Here is a 16,629-nt window from a genome sequence, read left to right as displayed (position 1 = left end):
AAGGAGATGTAAATTCACAAAATGACAGCAGCGGCTTTGTGTACAAGTTTGTGCGCATTCGAGTAGTTGACTGACTCTACCTTGAGTTCATTTCATTCAGATAACAAAACCAGCGGACATTTGTTTTCAAGTGTAGTTCCCTCATTTAAAAGTAGAGACGACAAACATTATGTGGATATATTTCTCATGTCTGTGAAGCAAGTATTGGCTGAGAGTCTAGTGTGAGAGGATTCATAATATAGCTGCAGAAACACAAGTCTGGACCAAGCCCCTCCCCCAAAAGAATGGTCATTATACAGTGATCAGTGATTGGCTACTGTACTAGAAGACAGAGTGTAATTCAGAATATCGACCGTTACACTTTTCTCCATTCACAATTATATATATCATGTGTCTTGGGTGTTCTATAGTCATTGGTATAGTCGGGTTTGTGTATTTGTTTACCTCGATGGATCCACTATTTTATACACCACTCCAGCTCTGGCTGTCGCACTAGCTGCTCCTGTAGCAAGAAAGTAGAGCTCACCTACAGGAAAAAACAGAGGACAGTAAAATTGTGTTCGCTGCTAAACAACGTAAAGCTGAGCCTCAGAGTGATCCCATCCCATATTACCGGCCTCGTCTTCACCGAATGATATAATGTACTTGTAGTAGCTGTTTATGAGCTTGGGGAAACTGCAGGTTTTGTCGTTGCCCATGCAAATCTCCTTATAGCTCCATTTTCCAGTCTCGGGATTCTCCCTTAGGGACATCAGTCGCCTGCGGTGGGGAGCGTATGATTAAATAAGTATGTAGAAAAGGTAAATAAATCCGTCATTATAGGAAAGTAAACATTTTTAAACATTTTCCTCATCATTTACTCATCTTCAACTTGTTTCAAATTGAGTTCTTTTATTCTGTTCAACACAAAAAGAGATATTTTGAAGAATGTTGGAAAAGGGTAACCATTGACTTCCATAGTAGTTGATATTATTGTTTATAATGTGTTACATTGGACTATAAAGGAGCATAAAATAAAGAAAATGTATTTACCCACGCATATTATAAGATATATTGAAAAATGTTGGAAACCGGTAACCATTGACTTCCATAGTATTTGATAGAATTGTTTATGATATATTATATTTGAATATAAAAAAACAGAGTAGAGAAAATGTACGTACCCACTATTATTTTAAGATATTTTGAAGAATGTTAGAAACCGGTAACCATTGACTTCTATATAAGTTGATATTATTGTTTATAATTTGTTATACTGGACTGTAAAGGAGCATAAAGTAAAAAAAAATTTACCCACTCATATTATATAAGCTATATTGAAGAATGTTGGAAACCGGTAACCATTGACTTCTATAGTAGTTGATATTATTGTTTGTTATATATTATATTGGACTATAAAGAAGCATAAAGAAGAGAAAATATACATACCCACTCATATAATAAGATATTTTGAAAAATGTTGGAAACGGGTAACCATTGACTTGCATAATATTTGATATTATTGTTTATAATATATTATATAAAGGAGCATAAAGTAGAGAAAATATACTTACCAACTCATAAAGATATTCTGAAGGATGTTGGAAACAGGGAACCATTGACTTTCATAGTAGTTGATATTATTATTTATAATTTATTATATTGGACTAAAAAAAAAGTGCATAAGGAAGAGAAAATGTATGCACCCATTCATATTATAAGATATTTTGAAGAATGTTCCATATTAGTTAATATATTGTTTGCAGTGCATTATAATGGACTATAAATGAGCATAAAGCAGAAAAAATGTACATACCCACTCATATTATAAGATATACTGAAGGATGTTGGAAACCGGTAACCATTGACTTCTATAGTAGTTGATATTATTGTTTGTTATATATTATATTGGACTATAAAGGAGCATTAAGTAGAGAAAATATACATACCCACTCGTATGATAAGATATATTGAAAAATATTAAAAATGGGTAACCATTGACTTCCATAGTAGTGGATATTATTGTTGAGGGTATATTATACTGGACTATGAAGGAATATAAAGTAGAGAAAATGTACGTACCCACTCATTTTTTAAAATTTGAAGAATGTTGGAAACGGGTAACCATTGACTTCCAAAGCAGCTGGTATAATTGTTAATAATGTATTATATTGCACTATAAAGGAGCATAAACCCACTCATAAAGATATTTTGAAGAATGTTGAAAACCGGTAGCCATTGACTTGCATAATATTTTTTTCTCCCACGTTGGAAGCCAATGGTTACAGGTTTCCAACAACAAAATATCCCTTTTTGTGTTCAACAGAAAAAAAGGCACTTGTAAAAGGACAGTACTATTTAAGTCAATTTTAATTTTTGTGTAAAATATTTCTTAAAGTTTTGTGTTGATATTAATGTAATGTTCCCACTCAGAAACATGTTGGAATCCTGCAGCCATTGACTTCCATAGTATTTTTAAACCTTTTTTTACTCATTTTTTACACTTACAGGTTAAAACCAAAACAGTATTTTGTTTTCTTTGTTGGGTGAATTACCCAACAAAGTCTCTTTAAGTCTTGCTCTGATATCGTTGTTCATAATGTAATGTATTATATTGGATTATGAAGATGCATAAAGCAGAGGAAAGTGTACGTACCCACTCATGAAGTCCCCAAAGATATACAGACCATTGAGATTGGGCATCTGGCAGCCTCTGTAGATGTAGCCGCCCGTTACAGACTTCCCAATTTTATGCGGGTAAGCAAAAATCGGAAGGATGTCATCTAAGAAAAAGAGAAATAAAGCTATTTACTCATATATAGTATCCTAAAAACCCTCACATCGACACGGGAAGAACATGCAAACTCCACAAAAATGCAGACTGCCTCAGCCGGGACTCAAACCAGCGACCTTCTTGCTGTGAGGCGACAGCGCTAACCACTGAGCCAACATCAACTAGTTAGATGCTTTAATAAAAATCAAAGTAAGTTGTCAGATGTTTTGCTTACCGAGTGATGAATTATGGCAGAGTTTGTTGTCGTAACAGGAGAATCCTTCTTTGGCTCTCCACCCATAATTCCCTCCTTTTTCAATCAGATCCACCTCCTCGTATTTGTTCTGTCCCACGTCTCCACAGAACATCCGTCCCCGTCCTCGTCCACTGAGCGCATCTCCTCTGTCCACAGAGCATCTCCACATGTTCCTCACGCCATAGGCGTAGATCTCAGGCCTGGACTCTGCTTCTCCCACAAACGGGTTGTCTGGTGGGATGCTGTAGGGGGCGCCAAAGTCATTGTTGTCCACGTCAATCCGCAGGGCTTTGCCTAGAAGAGTAGACCTGCACAAACACAAATGTTTTTGTTCATGCACTGTGAAAAAATAGCCATACATTTGCAGTTTTGTGTATTTCTGTGTTTTTATTTTATGCCTTTGAGTTGCATTATTGGATCTTGATCTTTCTTACAACAACTTTTAACCTTAAAGCTTAAAAAAGTGAGATGTTTAATAGTCTGCAGTGCTATATTGTGTGGGTTGGTGTTGTATACTATGCTACAAAAACCTTGTAATAACCTGTCAGTACATTTTCTGTTATTTCTCTTAGTTCTCTAGATCAGTGGTTCTCAAAGTGGGGGTCGGGACCCCCTGGGGGGTTGCGGGACAATGACAAGGGGTCGCTTGGTGATATCCAAAACTCAAATAAATTTTATTAAACTATTAGAATTACCATATTTTATTCATAACCGACAGAATATAGTTAATAGTTGCATTAAAGAAACAGCAACATAAAAATAACAATCAGTCATCAGCCTTTAATTTTAAAAGCAAAATGTAATTAAATCCATAAATTACTTTAAAAACATTATATGGCTAATAGACTGTTGCATTTTTGTGTTGTCAATAAGCTCATTTTTATATTTGCCTATAGTTGTGTCTGCAACGTTTACATATTTACAGTACAACCACCTTGAAAAATGGGGGTCGCGAGCCACTGATTTGATTATTTTTGGGGTCGCGGGCTGAAAAGTTTGGGAACCCCTGCTCTAGATATTATTTCTTAGACATCATATTATTATTATCAAACTACTAAGTGTCAATAAAAGTCCCTTTGTTCACAATTGACATGCAATTCACAATCATAAATAAACAGAAATTGCAAAATGGAGTCTTTGTATAAAATGAAACATGTATTACTTTTTATCTTATTAAATGACTTATTATTTTCTTATTATTTTATAATAATTTATAATTATTTTTATAATATTTTCTTTTTATTATTATATTATTTTCTTTAATTTTTTAATTATTTTCATAAATGCAAATGTAGAACATTTACAATACAAAATACACACCAGAAACCTATATATATACTGTGTGTGTGTGTGTGTGTATATATATATATATATATATATATATATATATATATATATATATATATATATATATATATATATATATATATATATATATATATATAGCATTACTTTGAGACTATCCTGAAAAAAAAGAAATTTGTATTTTTAAAAATATTTTCCTTTAATGATGAATGTTTTATTTATATATTCTTTTTGTGTATTTTTGTTTTATAATTATTTTTTTTCTTTGTGTTGTACTGTGGCTGTTTTTTTCCCTTAATAATAATAATAATAATAATAATAATAATAATAAAGGTGTCAGGGTGGCACAGTGGGTAGCACGATCACCTCACAGCAAGAAGGTCGCTGGTTCAAGCCCTGGCTGGGCCAGTTGGCATTTCTGTGTGGAGTTTGCATGTTCTCCCCGTGTTGGCGTGGGCTTCCTCCGGGTGCTCTGGTTTCCCCCACAGTCCAAACACATGCGCTATAGGTAAATTGTCCATACTGTATATGAGTGAATGAAAGTGTATGGGTGTTTCCCAGTGTTGGGTTGCAGCTGGAAGGGCATCCGCTGCGTAAAACATATGCTGGAATAGTTGGCGGTTTATTCGGCTGTGGTGACACTTGATTAATAAATGGACTAAGCCGAAAAGAAAATGAATGAATGAATAAATGAATGAATGAATGAATAAGAATATTAAGACCTGTAGACCTTTCCATGTAAATAAATGATCTGTGCTGCATAGAGAGACATTTAAACAATATGACTGACAAACAAACTGATGAGGCTGTATTATTATTATATATATGACCCTCTGTTTGTTTGTTTGTTTGTTTGTTTGTTTGTTTGTTTGTTTATGTTGTATGCTTCCCGCCTATCGACCACGGCCCTGATTTCCCCATAATACATCTGTTTGCTCCTGTGTTATCTGTTGCTTGCCTGACCATTCTGCTAAATAAACCCTGCATTTGGATCCACACTCTGTTGTCAGTGTCCACTTCACATTACAGCAGTCGTATCCCTTTTTGCAACACCCTCAAAAAGTATGCACTCAAAAGTACGCACTTTTTCTTCACAAAAATAAAAGTAGATACTATTAGGATGTAGTATAGGTATGGGATGCAGTGTTATACTGTTTATACTACAAAATGTTGTAGAATAGTGCACACGTATGCGATTTGGGACACTGTTATTTTAATAATAAGACTTCAGTGGCGTCTCAGGACTTTCTGTGAGGCTGAAAGTTCTGCTCTGCTGTAGTAAACTGTGATTTTTGTCGTGCCAGTCTGTATATTCACCGCTCTGCCAGCTCTGCTTATGTCACACCGGGAAAGGAGGATCGAGGCCAAGGCTAATATTTAGAGGCAGCGTGTCTGTCTGCCTGAATGTACATTACTCAACTGAGGCAAATGAGGCCATATCAAGCTACAGAAATGACAAAAACATCTTTAAAGTTAAATATTGTTTTGCACATTGTTCATTCATTCATTCATTCATTCATTCATTCATTCATTTTCTTTTTCGGCTTAGTCCCTTTATCAATCTGGGGAATGAACTGCCAACTTATCCAGCATTTGCTTTTTACGCAGAGGATGCCCTTCCAGCTGCAACCCATCCCTGGGAAACATCCATACACACTCATTTACACTCATACACTACGAACAATTTAGCTTACCCAATTCACCCATAGCGTATGTCTTTGGACTGTGGGGAAACAGGAGCACCCGGAGGAAACCCACGCGAACGCAGGGAGAACATGCAAACTCCACACAACAGTATTCAACATATATTAAAGCCTGTGATTTAAATACAATTCAAAATATGGATGCTTTATAATGGTCATATCTAAAGCTTGACAAACTCAGTATTAATAAGACCAGCTAACACTTTCTTTGCCTAATATTTTTAAGGAGATAATTCACACCCAAAAAATAATTTCATCACTATTTACTCACACTTAAGTGATTGTAAACCGATGATTTGTTTTGGTTTTGTTGAACCCAACACAAGATATTTTGAAGAATGTTATAAAGAAGCAGCAATTGACATCCATACAAGGAACAAAAACAGGTTTGAGGTTGTGTAAATGGTGACAGAATTTTCATTTTTGGTGAACCGTCCCTTTAAGTAACAAACTAATAAGAATATTATAGATAGTGTATATATGAAAACTATGAACATACAATATATGTAATTATATTATCATACTCTACCGTCTGAAGATATTCTGAAACACAGAGATGCCCAAACTCGGGCCCGCGGGCCAAAGTTGGCCCATCGTAACCTTTGATTTGGCCCGCCGTCCCATCTGAGAATGGTTTGGAGATGGTTTAGTCATTTAAAATTTAATGTAACCTTTTATTTGTTTGTTTTATTGTTAAGCTACAAAAAGCTATCTGAAATAAAATGTTTGATTAAATTTATAAAAATAAATTAATCGGATTTAGTTTAAAATGTGCATACAACGGATAGAGGACAATGCAGAGGCTTTAGTGAGTGAGTCAAGGCAAAGGCAGATTCTGCTTAGTGAACTCCACTGTGTTATAAATATGATTGTTTATGTTTTTATTGGAATAAGTTAGAATTTACAAAGTTATCCTGCATTAGTTAATGTGATTTAAAGTAAAGTTTTCTATTTATTTTTTTAATATTATGAAAACAGACTGAATTAGGATATTACCCAAGGCAACTTTTATGTGAAATAGTTTGGTATATTTATCTTCGGCCCACGACTATCAATGATATTTGTTTTATAGTCCTTCATACAAATAAGTTTGGGCACCCCTGCACAACACAAAGGCAGACATGTAAAATCAAGATAAAGATAGTTTAGTGATCGCTTACTTGTTTTGAGAATTGCCAAACTTTCCGAAAGGGTCTCCCGCTTTTCCTCCGTCTCCTATGAATATGTACAGATATCCGTCCAACCCAAACAGTAACTGGCCTCCGTTGTGGTTTGATGCCGGCTCATCGACTTCTAGAAGTGTCCTGAGAAACAAAACAAGCAAAATTATTCATTCATACATTTTTCTTCGGCTTAGCCTTTTTATTCATCAGGGGCCCCCACAGCGGAATGAACCGCCAACTTATCAAGCATATGTTTTACCTTCCTGCTGCAACCCAGTACTGGGAAACATCCATACACACTCAGTTAATCAGTTCCCCTAAAGCGCATGCATTTGGACTGTAGAGGAAACCCACACCAACATGGGGAGAACATGCAAACTCCACACAGAAATGCCAATTGGCCCAGCCGTGACTCAAACCAGTGAATTTCTTGCTGTGAGGTGACACTGCTAACCACTGCGCCACCGTGACGCCAGCACACTGTTATCTCATTTAACATTCCAGACTAAATCCCAAGCTCACCTTTCTGAGGAGTGATCCAGCATATTCATATCCGATTCGGACACGGTGAACTCACTGATGCGGATCTTCTCCTGCCTCTTCACAGACACCGAGTAGTAAACGTAGACCTTTTTCACCTTGGCGAATTGCGGATGCAGAGCGATACAGAGAAATCCACGCTCATCTCCAGCCCACGGCGATGTCAGAACGGCCCGGGTCAGGTTCAGGAACGGCCTGTCAATCCGAGAACCATTCGGCAAGTAAGTCCACACAAAACCCAGCTGCTCGGCCACAAAGAACCGATGCGTACCATCATTAGCGTGCACCATCGCTACTGGATTGCGTAGCCCGTTAGCCACTTCTTCAAGGCATAACTGAATGCACCCTTGCGGATCCGCCTTGACGTCTCCCAGATTTGCGTTGAGCTCATCGTTAGAGAGTACGTTTGGGTAACAGTACTCGGGATCCTTCAGCTCCAGGTATTTGCAGAACTTGCCACGGTCTTCTTCAATAGAGTAAGTGTTGTTGTTATTGGTCAGGAGGCTGAGCGTGTATCGACAGTGGAGCCAATAATCATTGCAGTAGTTTCCGCAGAGGCCCGGAAGCTCGCGCATCGGTGTGTTTGCGTCTTCTGCGTCGTACAGATGTGCAGAATATGGAGAGCATTCCTGAAAACACAGCAAAAGTATTGACGTTTATGCCAGTAGCATTCAGTTAGCAGATTAATCTGAAAAACAATGCTGAAGTCAGATTATCGGTCACACTTTATTTTGATGGTCTTAAGTTACATTGCATCTACATGCCAACTAATTCTCATTGGATTATAAGTAGACTGTTAGGTTGGGGTTAGGGTTAGTGTAAGTTAATATAAAGCAGGTTGCACACTAGAAGCGCCGCTCGACGCCGCGGCACGGCGCGCACATGACAGTTTAAAGTACCGCGCACATTCACACGATATTTAACATGATACTAATCAGATGGCGGCGAGGCACTGGCGCAGTAGGTAGTGCTGTCGCCTCACAGCAAGAAGGTCGCTGGTTCGAACCTCTGCTCAGTTGACATTTCTGTGTGGAGTTTGCATGTTCTCCCTGCCTTCGCGTGGGTTTCCTCCGGGTGCTCCAGTTTTCCCCCTACAGTCCAAAGACATGCGGTACAGGTGAATTGGGTAGGCTAAATTGTCCGTAGTGTATAAGTGTGTGTGTGTGAATGTGTGTGTGGATGATTCCCAGAGATGGGTTGCGGCTAATAGGGCATCCGCTGCTTGGAAGCTTGCTGGATGAGTTGGTGGTTCGTTCCGCTGTGGCGACCCCGGATTGATGGAGGGACTAAGCCGACAAGAAAATTAATGAATGAATAATCAGATGGCGCTCTGTGGCATGGCTGAAATATGAACAGCGTCCCGAGTCGTGACTGGGTGCCGCCAACAGCTGCCGACTTGCGGCGCCAGTGTGTGTACCCTGATTGGGGGTATATGGGGTGCTGGGTCAAGGATATAACTAAGGTCGCGGGTTTTGAGGGAGGTGTCGCAGACGCCATCCTCTCTATTCTGCCGCCCTAGGCTCGGATATAACTTAGGCGGCGAGGGGGTGAGGGAGGTGTCGCGGACATAACTGAGGATGCGGGTGTTGAGGTGTAGCGGACAGCATCCTCTCTATTCTGCCGCCCTAGGTGCGGATATAACTCAGGCGGCGAGGGGGTGAGGGAGGTGTCGCGGACGTAACTGAGGACGCGGGTGTTGAGGTGTAGCGGACAGCATCCTCTCTATTCTGCCGCCCTAGGCTCAGATATAACTTAGGCGGCGAGGGGGTGAGGGAGGTGTCGCGGACATAACTGAGGATGCGGGTGTTGAGGTGTAGCGGACAGCATCCTCTCTATTCTGCCGCCCTAGGCTCGGATATAACTTAGGCGGCGAGGGGGTGAGGGAGGTGTCGTAGACATAACTGAGGACGCGGGTGTTGAGGTGTCGCGGACGCCGCCCTCTCTATTCTGCCGCTCTAGGCAGTCGCCTAGGTCGCCTCTATGGGCGTGGCGCGTCGCTGAGCGGCGCTACTGGTGTGCAACCTGCTCAAGTTTCATATAGTCTGATAAATGTCTATTGAAGGAGCAGTTTCAACTGATATTAAGCAGACAGCCTACTAATACTCAAGTGGACCATCAAAATAAAGTGTGACCAGATATTCTGCTTTGAAAATGTGCGTTGCGTGCTGGAATGTCTGTCTTTTATCTGCGCAATGCCAGTTTAGCCAATTATATTTCAGCACCCTGGGTTGCCTTGGTGTGATTCATCCAGTCAGAAAGGCTCTGAAAGCATGCGTCCGTAACCAAAATGCCACCTCTGGTGGACAGTAGCAGCCTCCGAAATGAGACGCAGATTCAGAGTTTCACATGAGGTGGTTAATGATTAGCAAATAACATAAATATTAGGAGCGTAAACATTTGGTGAGCAGGTCACATTGTAACCACGTGTCCTAACAACACGCTACGTGATGATAAGTGCAGTGATGAGCAATTTGGCACCAGACGAAACACCACAGACATGTAAACACAGCCATTCAGAAGCACAGAATAGTGCACTCACTGCACTTCAACGAAAAGGTAAGGTTTATAATCTATTTAATACATATTAAACCTCTTTAACATTATTAAATGTAGATGCTATAGGGTTTGCACTGAAGTTCAAATGGTTTACTTTATTTTCCAGATTTCCAGTTTAAACCCACGCCAACACGTGGAGAACATACAAACTCCACACAGAAATGGCAACTGACCCAGCCAGGACTCAAACCAGCGACCTTCTGTGCGGCCACTATTTTTAAGAACCTATAATTTTAAGAGTTGCATGTCTGAGCTGAGAGAAAAAGGATCCAGAAAAAGAACGAGCGTCATGTCATGTCATTGGCCTATTAACACTGACTTGCTGCTAACATCAATAAACCTCGAGTTAACCCTGTGTTTGCACATTCATCTGACACTTATTTGCTGTGTAAGGCTTTTCTCCTCTCCTCACAGTCTGGCAAACGTGGCGTTCTGCACGTCTTCTCTGCCGCCGGGATCCCGGGACTCAGTCCAGCAGCTGGTGATGGTGGTTCGGGCTATAAATACAGTAACTCTTTGACGTTTTAGGCTAACCGAACCCTCATTATGTCCCAGCCACAACACCACACCCCTCAGCATTGGCAAAGACACTGCCAGCTCAGACTGGAACACATCTGAGATTACTATAATGACGTTAAACAAATAATTAAGCTCAAAGTGGTTTGTATCGATGGGGAAACTCGCTCATTACACATCACAGACATTGTAATGGAGCCAGTGTGTGGGCGAATGGTGTTTTGGGTCTCTCTAATGATGTTTGATTGCAAATAAAGCTACATATAAACCTTCCAAGGGGGTTATGGGGTGTAAATGAGTCCAGCGTTTTATACACAACACACAAGGTTATGTAATATAATGTAAGCATAGAGAAGAAAGTGGCGGACATGAGTGGGATACCATATGGAAATCTAATATATGGCCATATCTCACCGGCCACTTTATTAGGTACACCTTACTAGTACTGGGTTAGATCCCCTTATGCCTTCAGAACTGCCTTAATCCTTCCGTTCAACAAGCTACTGGAAATATTCCTCAGAGATTTTGCTCTATATTGACATGATAGCATCGGCACCCGGTGTGCTCTTCTGCTGCTGTAGCCCATCCGCCTCAAGGTTGGCTGTGTTGTGTGTTCAGAGATGCTCTTCTGCAGAGCTCGGTTGTAACGAGTGCTTATTTGAGTTACTGTTGCCTTTCTATTAGCTGGAACCAGTCTCTGGCCATTCTCCTCTGACCTCTGGCATCGACAAGGCATTTGCGCCCACAGAACTGCCACTCACTGGATATTTCCTCCTTATCTGACCATTCTCTGTAAACCCTAGAGATGGTTGTGCGTGAAAATCCCAGTAGATCAGCAGTTTCTGAAATACTCAGAGCAGCCCGTCTGGCAGCAACAACCATGCCATGTTCAAATTCTCTTAAATCCCCTTTCTGATGCTCGCTTTGAACTGCAGCAGATCGTCTTGACCATGTCTGCATGCCTAAATGCATTGAGCTGCTGCCATGTGATTGGCTGATTAGAAATTTGCGTTGAGGAGCAGTTGGACAGGTGTACCTAATAAAGTGGCCGGTGAGTGTATATTCCATTTCTAGTGGTTGAAAATTTTATATGCAACTGGGCATTTATGCAACATTATGAAATTAATGTTGCATGTATGAAATTTTATCCGTGTGAAATCCAAACATGAACTAGTAAGTCATGCATGTAATTAGCTTATGTTGCCATATATCAGATTTCTACAGGTTTCATTTCATGATGTATGAACACAAAGATTCAATATATCAGCCCTAAGAGATTAATAAAACATGTAAACTCTTAAAAATAAAATCTAACACTGTTTTTAATTTAAAAATTGATGCATGACATGTTATTTAAAGTGAAAATGCTTCCCACATAGCAAAATTTCTCTGGCCCAGCTCTGGCCCACACAATCAGGTTTTGCTTGGCCCACATGCCGCTGTGAATTACGGTACATGACTGGACCAAATCTGGCTTCCAGACAAGGGCCAAACACAGACCATATCTGGGCCAAGTCTCAACCAAGTTAATAACTCATAACTGGGCCTGAACTGGGCCAGAAAGGTTGGTGTGTCACGATTGCAATGATAAATATTAATAAACCTATTAAGCGTTGCGCTTTAGGCACACTATGGGCCTTGTTTTTTCTCAGTGACCTGATTGGTAGAATTGATTTATTTAATCAAAAATTATTTTTATGTATTTTAAATGTGGGTCAAGACCGGCCAAACTCACGTGGCCCACAATCAATTTTTAAAATCTGGGCCAAATACTACGTCTTACATCTGGCCCAAATCTTGTGTGCCGCATTATAGACGGTGCCACCTCTGCCAAACCCGGGCCATGGTTGGCCCACATGCTGTATGCCAGTGCTGGATGAATGCCTGATGTCCCAGCTTTATGCCAAATCTGGGCCAGAATTCTTTGCTACTAGGGTTCTTTACGTGCAATATAAATAAATCGTTCTTCTATGGTTGGTGCTCCACTTCTTTAACTCTCTATCTCATTCTGCTTCATGGATATGATGAGTTAAGCTTTAGCCTGAGCTATTGTTCTGCAGGCAGGATTACAGTAAGCATCATTGAGCTCAATGCCAAGTGTTTTACAAACAATGCTGGGAAAAGCACCAATCCCCATGCTCTCGCTTCTTCAGATCTACTGTATGTTTTTGTCCTCCTGATGCTATTGTGCGTTCTTGTCCAGTCATTGTGTCTCGCGTATAATTGTGTTTAAGTGTTTGTGTAATTATGAAACTCTGTAGGCAATAGATTTCCCTGAGCGGATGCTCTCCGCAGGCCTTCACTCGTCATTTGCTTCACTCGATTGGCTCTTAAATCTCATTAGTGTGTGTGTTTGTGCTCATCATCATTCATTTGGCAGTTATGAGTTTATAGCTCTGCCTTCAAGATTTTCTCTGTTAGCACTGTAGCCTCACAGCCAGAAGGTCTCTGGTTCGAGTCTCGGCTGGGCCAGCTGGCATTTCAGTGTGGAGTTTGCATGTCGCATGTCTAACCAGTGACCTCCTTGCTGCGAGGCCACAGTGCTAACCACTGAGCCACCGTGCCACCCCACTATGAATATTTAGTAGTGTTATTCTCTATTTGCTCCCCTGTTGTTTACTCAGGAACATGAGACATCTTATATGCCTGGTTAGGAAGGAGGCATCCAATAATATCCAGCTGGAGAACACAAGCAGCTCCCTGTCTTTTCGGAAAAATGATCCGACAAAGACCATCATTGAGTTCTAAGCAGTCCAATAAATCAGGTGCTCCCTTTGCTAACCTCAATCCCACAGCAATCTCTAAACCATATGGGAAACCCTCGCCATTTAATCCCGGCAACCTTCAAACCAAAATAGGAGACATTCATTTTTTGTTAATCTCAAAAACTGAGATCATAGTTTGTTCCTGCATATCACGATTCAGATAAAGACAGCTATTAATGGAGGATTTTAATGTGTTGCTGTACTGTTATTTTGGCTTGCTTCAGTTGATAATGTGCAAATTTATTTTTGATTACTATAGCTCGCGATATCATACATCTAAACTGCCTTCCTTGCCTTAAAAAATAGCTCATAAACGGTGCAGAAATCCTCCAGACTTCCTAAAACAAAGCCAAAACAAAAGTGATGCAACTCATGCTATGATGTCACTTCCTCTGTACTTTAAACACTGAGGTGCAGATTACAAAATATTATGATTTATTAACACACAATAAAGATTTGAGTTAATATAAATAATGCATACATGTTTATGAAATGATTTATGTTGGTGCTTTTTTAGTATAATTATGCAATCAATAAAATATAAATCAGTATTAAATAAGCAAATGTACTTATATCTTTCATCTTTACTTTCATCTTGATACTAGTATCTTGAAGAATATCTAGTGAAATATTATGTGCTAATATTATGCTATTAAAACTATCATGTTTAGAAATGTATTGAAAAAAGATGAACAAAAATTGGGGAAAAAACAAACAGGGGGGCTGATAATTTTAACTTCAACTGTATATTTATATGTTAAAACATAAGCCTCAGCATGCGCAGACAATAATATAATTTTTAAATCTGTAAATATAATTGAATAATCCTGTCTATTTATGTATGTTATGTATATTTTGTGTTATATATAAATGATATATTAAATATGGAATCTAATTGAGAAATTCTTGCTATGCTTCAATTATATGCTGTTTAACAAATATACAACAATAAATATATTTAAATTAATAAGCTAATTAGCTGTTTTGTCTGTGTGTGTGTGTGTGTGTGTGTGTGTGTGTGTGTGTGTATACATAAAAATAAGCTGTTATTTGTTTAATATTTTGTTAGTAAATACAAATATACACTGTCCAAAAATATATATGACAAAAAGTCATGAAAGCAAATGTTTTTGTTACTTTAGATAATATTAATCTATTAATCGAAATTTATGTAGTTTAACTAGCAGTATGTTTTTCCTTTACAGTGTTTTTTCCAAATATATATATATATATATATATATATATATATATATATATATATATATATATATATATATATATATATATATATATATATATATATATATATAGATATATATATTTTTTTTTTTTTTACAACTAATTGCATTTAATAATTGCTCAGCAATTATATTATATTATATTATATTATATTATATTATATTATATTATCCTATATTAAACATTTTTATATTATATTACATTTTTTATATTATATTATAAAATATTACATGACATTATATTATATTAAAAATTTCTATATTATATTATATTATATTACATTAAATTATCCTATATTAAACATTTTTATATTACATTTTTTATATTATATATTACATAATTTTGAAATATTATATTATATTATGTTATATTAAACATTTTTATATTATATATTATCTTATATTAAACATTTTTATATTATATTATATTATATTATATTATATTATATTATACATATCTATATTATATTATATTATATTATATTATACATATCTATATTATATTATATTTTATTAAATTTTATAAAGAAATTTAAATAATATTATGTTACATTTTTTAAATATTATATTGTATTATATTTCATTAAATTATATTACATTTTTTAATATTATTACATTATATTATAGCTTGTTTAAACTACTTATTTATAATGTCTGAAACAAGTTTTTAGGGACAACCTAAATTTGTAAAAACGATTTGGTTAACTTAATCCATTTGTGCTGGGACAACATGCAGGAATAGTTCCAGCATTTTTACAGTGTATTTTACATTACAGTATCATTTCTACTATGTCTTGATGATTTAAAGGCCCAGTAACCCCTGACCCGAGAGCCTCACCTGGCACAGTATACTGCGGATGTATTTCCCACAGGCCGTGAATCCCGTGTGATCGAAGTAATCCATGATGTGGTGGAAGCGGCGGGAGATCTGCTGGTCCCGCTCCAGATCACAGCACCCAAACTTGGCATATTCCTTGCAAAAGAGCAGGGGTTCGAGTGGCTGGAATGGGGGCTTGTAGTCCAGGCACTGCGGGTGGGCTTCACCCTGCGGAGGAGAGAGCAGGAGCAGCAGTACACACGTGCACAGAGTCAGGCCGCGCATACTGCAGCACAGACCATCACACACACACTGCACACACCAGGCCCACTCATTCAGCACACACACACAAACACTGCTCTGCTCTATTCCCTCCTTCTCTCTCTCTATCTCTCTCACGCACACACATACTCTCACACTCTCTCTATACATGTTTCCTCCTGGTCTCTCTCCCACAGACACTTTCTCTCTTTCTCTCTCGCACACACACTCTCTGCCTTCTTCTTTTCCCTCGCTTTTTCTGTCTTCAGCTCATACATTCCTTATTGCATCAGACGCTCTCAGCTTCCCTCCCCCGTCAACACGCGCACACACACACACACACACACACACACACAAAAGACAGACAGACAGACAGACAGACAGACAGACAGACAGACAGACAGATAGATAGATAGATAGATAGATAGATAGATAGATAGATAGATAGAAAAAAAGTAAAATAGACAGAAAGAAAGAAAGAAAGAAAGAAAGAAAGAAAGAAAGAAAGAAAGAAAGAAAGACGGACAGGCAGACAGACAGATAGATAGATAGATAGATAGATAGATAGATAGATAGATAGATAGATAGATAGATAGACAGAGAGATAGAGAGATAGATAGATAGATAGATAGATAGATAGATAGATAGATAGATAGATAGATAGATAGATAGATAGATAGATAGATAGATAGATAGATAGATAGATAGATAGATAGAAAAAAGTAAAATAGACAGAAAGAAAGAAAGAAAGAAAGAA

General features: G+C 38.1%; 1 protein-coding gene across 15 annotated transcripts in view; it reads right to left on the bottom strand.

Annotated features, from left to right (window-relative positions):
• The window catches only part of si:ch211-136a13.1, a 31,367-nt gene that overhangs the window by 4,779 nt on the left and 9,959 nt on the right, over positions 1-16,629 (bottom strand). For 3 of the 15 annotated variants that reach the window (XR_015515293.1, XM_087293524.1, XM_087293526.1), the window contains exons 1-7: positions 15,633-15,955; positions 7,702-8,348; positions 7,177-7,320; positions 2,988-3,316; positions 2,636-2,762; positions 614-759; positions 445-526 (exon numbers count right to left, since the gene is read on the bottom strand). Coding sequence is in view for 12 of the 15 variants with exons in the window: in XM_087293524.1 (XP_087149650.1) it covers positions 445-526; positions 614-759; positions 2,636-2,762; positions 2,988-3,316; positions 7,177-7,320; positions 7,702-8,348; positions 15,633-15,896 (1,739 nt within the window). In the remaining 3 variants the exon portion in view is untranslated. Of the gene's footprint in view, positions 1-444; positions 527-613; positions 760-2,635; positions 2,763-2,987; positions 3,317-7,176; positions 7,321-7,701; positions 8,349-15,632; positions 15,956-16,629 lie in introns of those variants that run through there. The other 12 variants (XR_015515294.1, XM_087293525.1, XM_087293530.1 and 9 more) reach the window with 7 other exon arrangements.

This window comes from Danio rerio, chromosome 18, assembly GCF_052040795.2.
Source record: "Danio rerio strain M-AB ecotype USA chromosome 18, GRCz13ab, whole genome shotgun sequence".
Lineage (NCBI taxonomy): Eukaryota > Metazoa > Chordata > Actinopteri > Cypriniformes > Danionidae > Danio > Danio rerio.
Note: the sequence above shows the minus strand (reverse complement) of the source record. Positions and strands in the feature narration are given on the sequence as shown.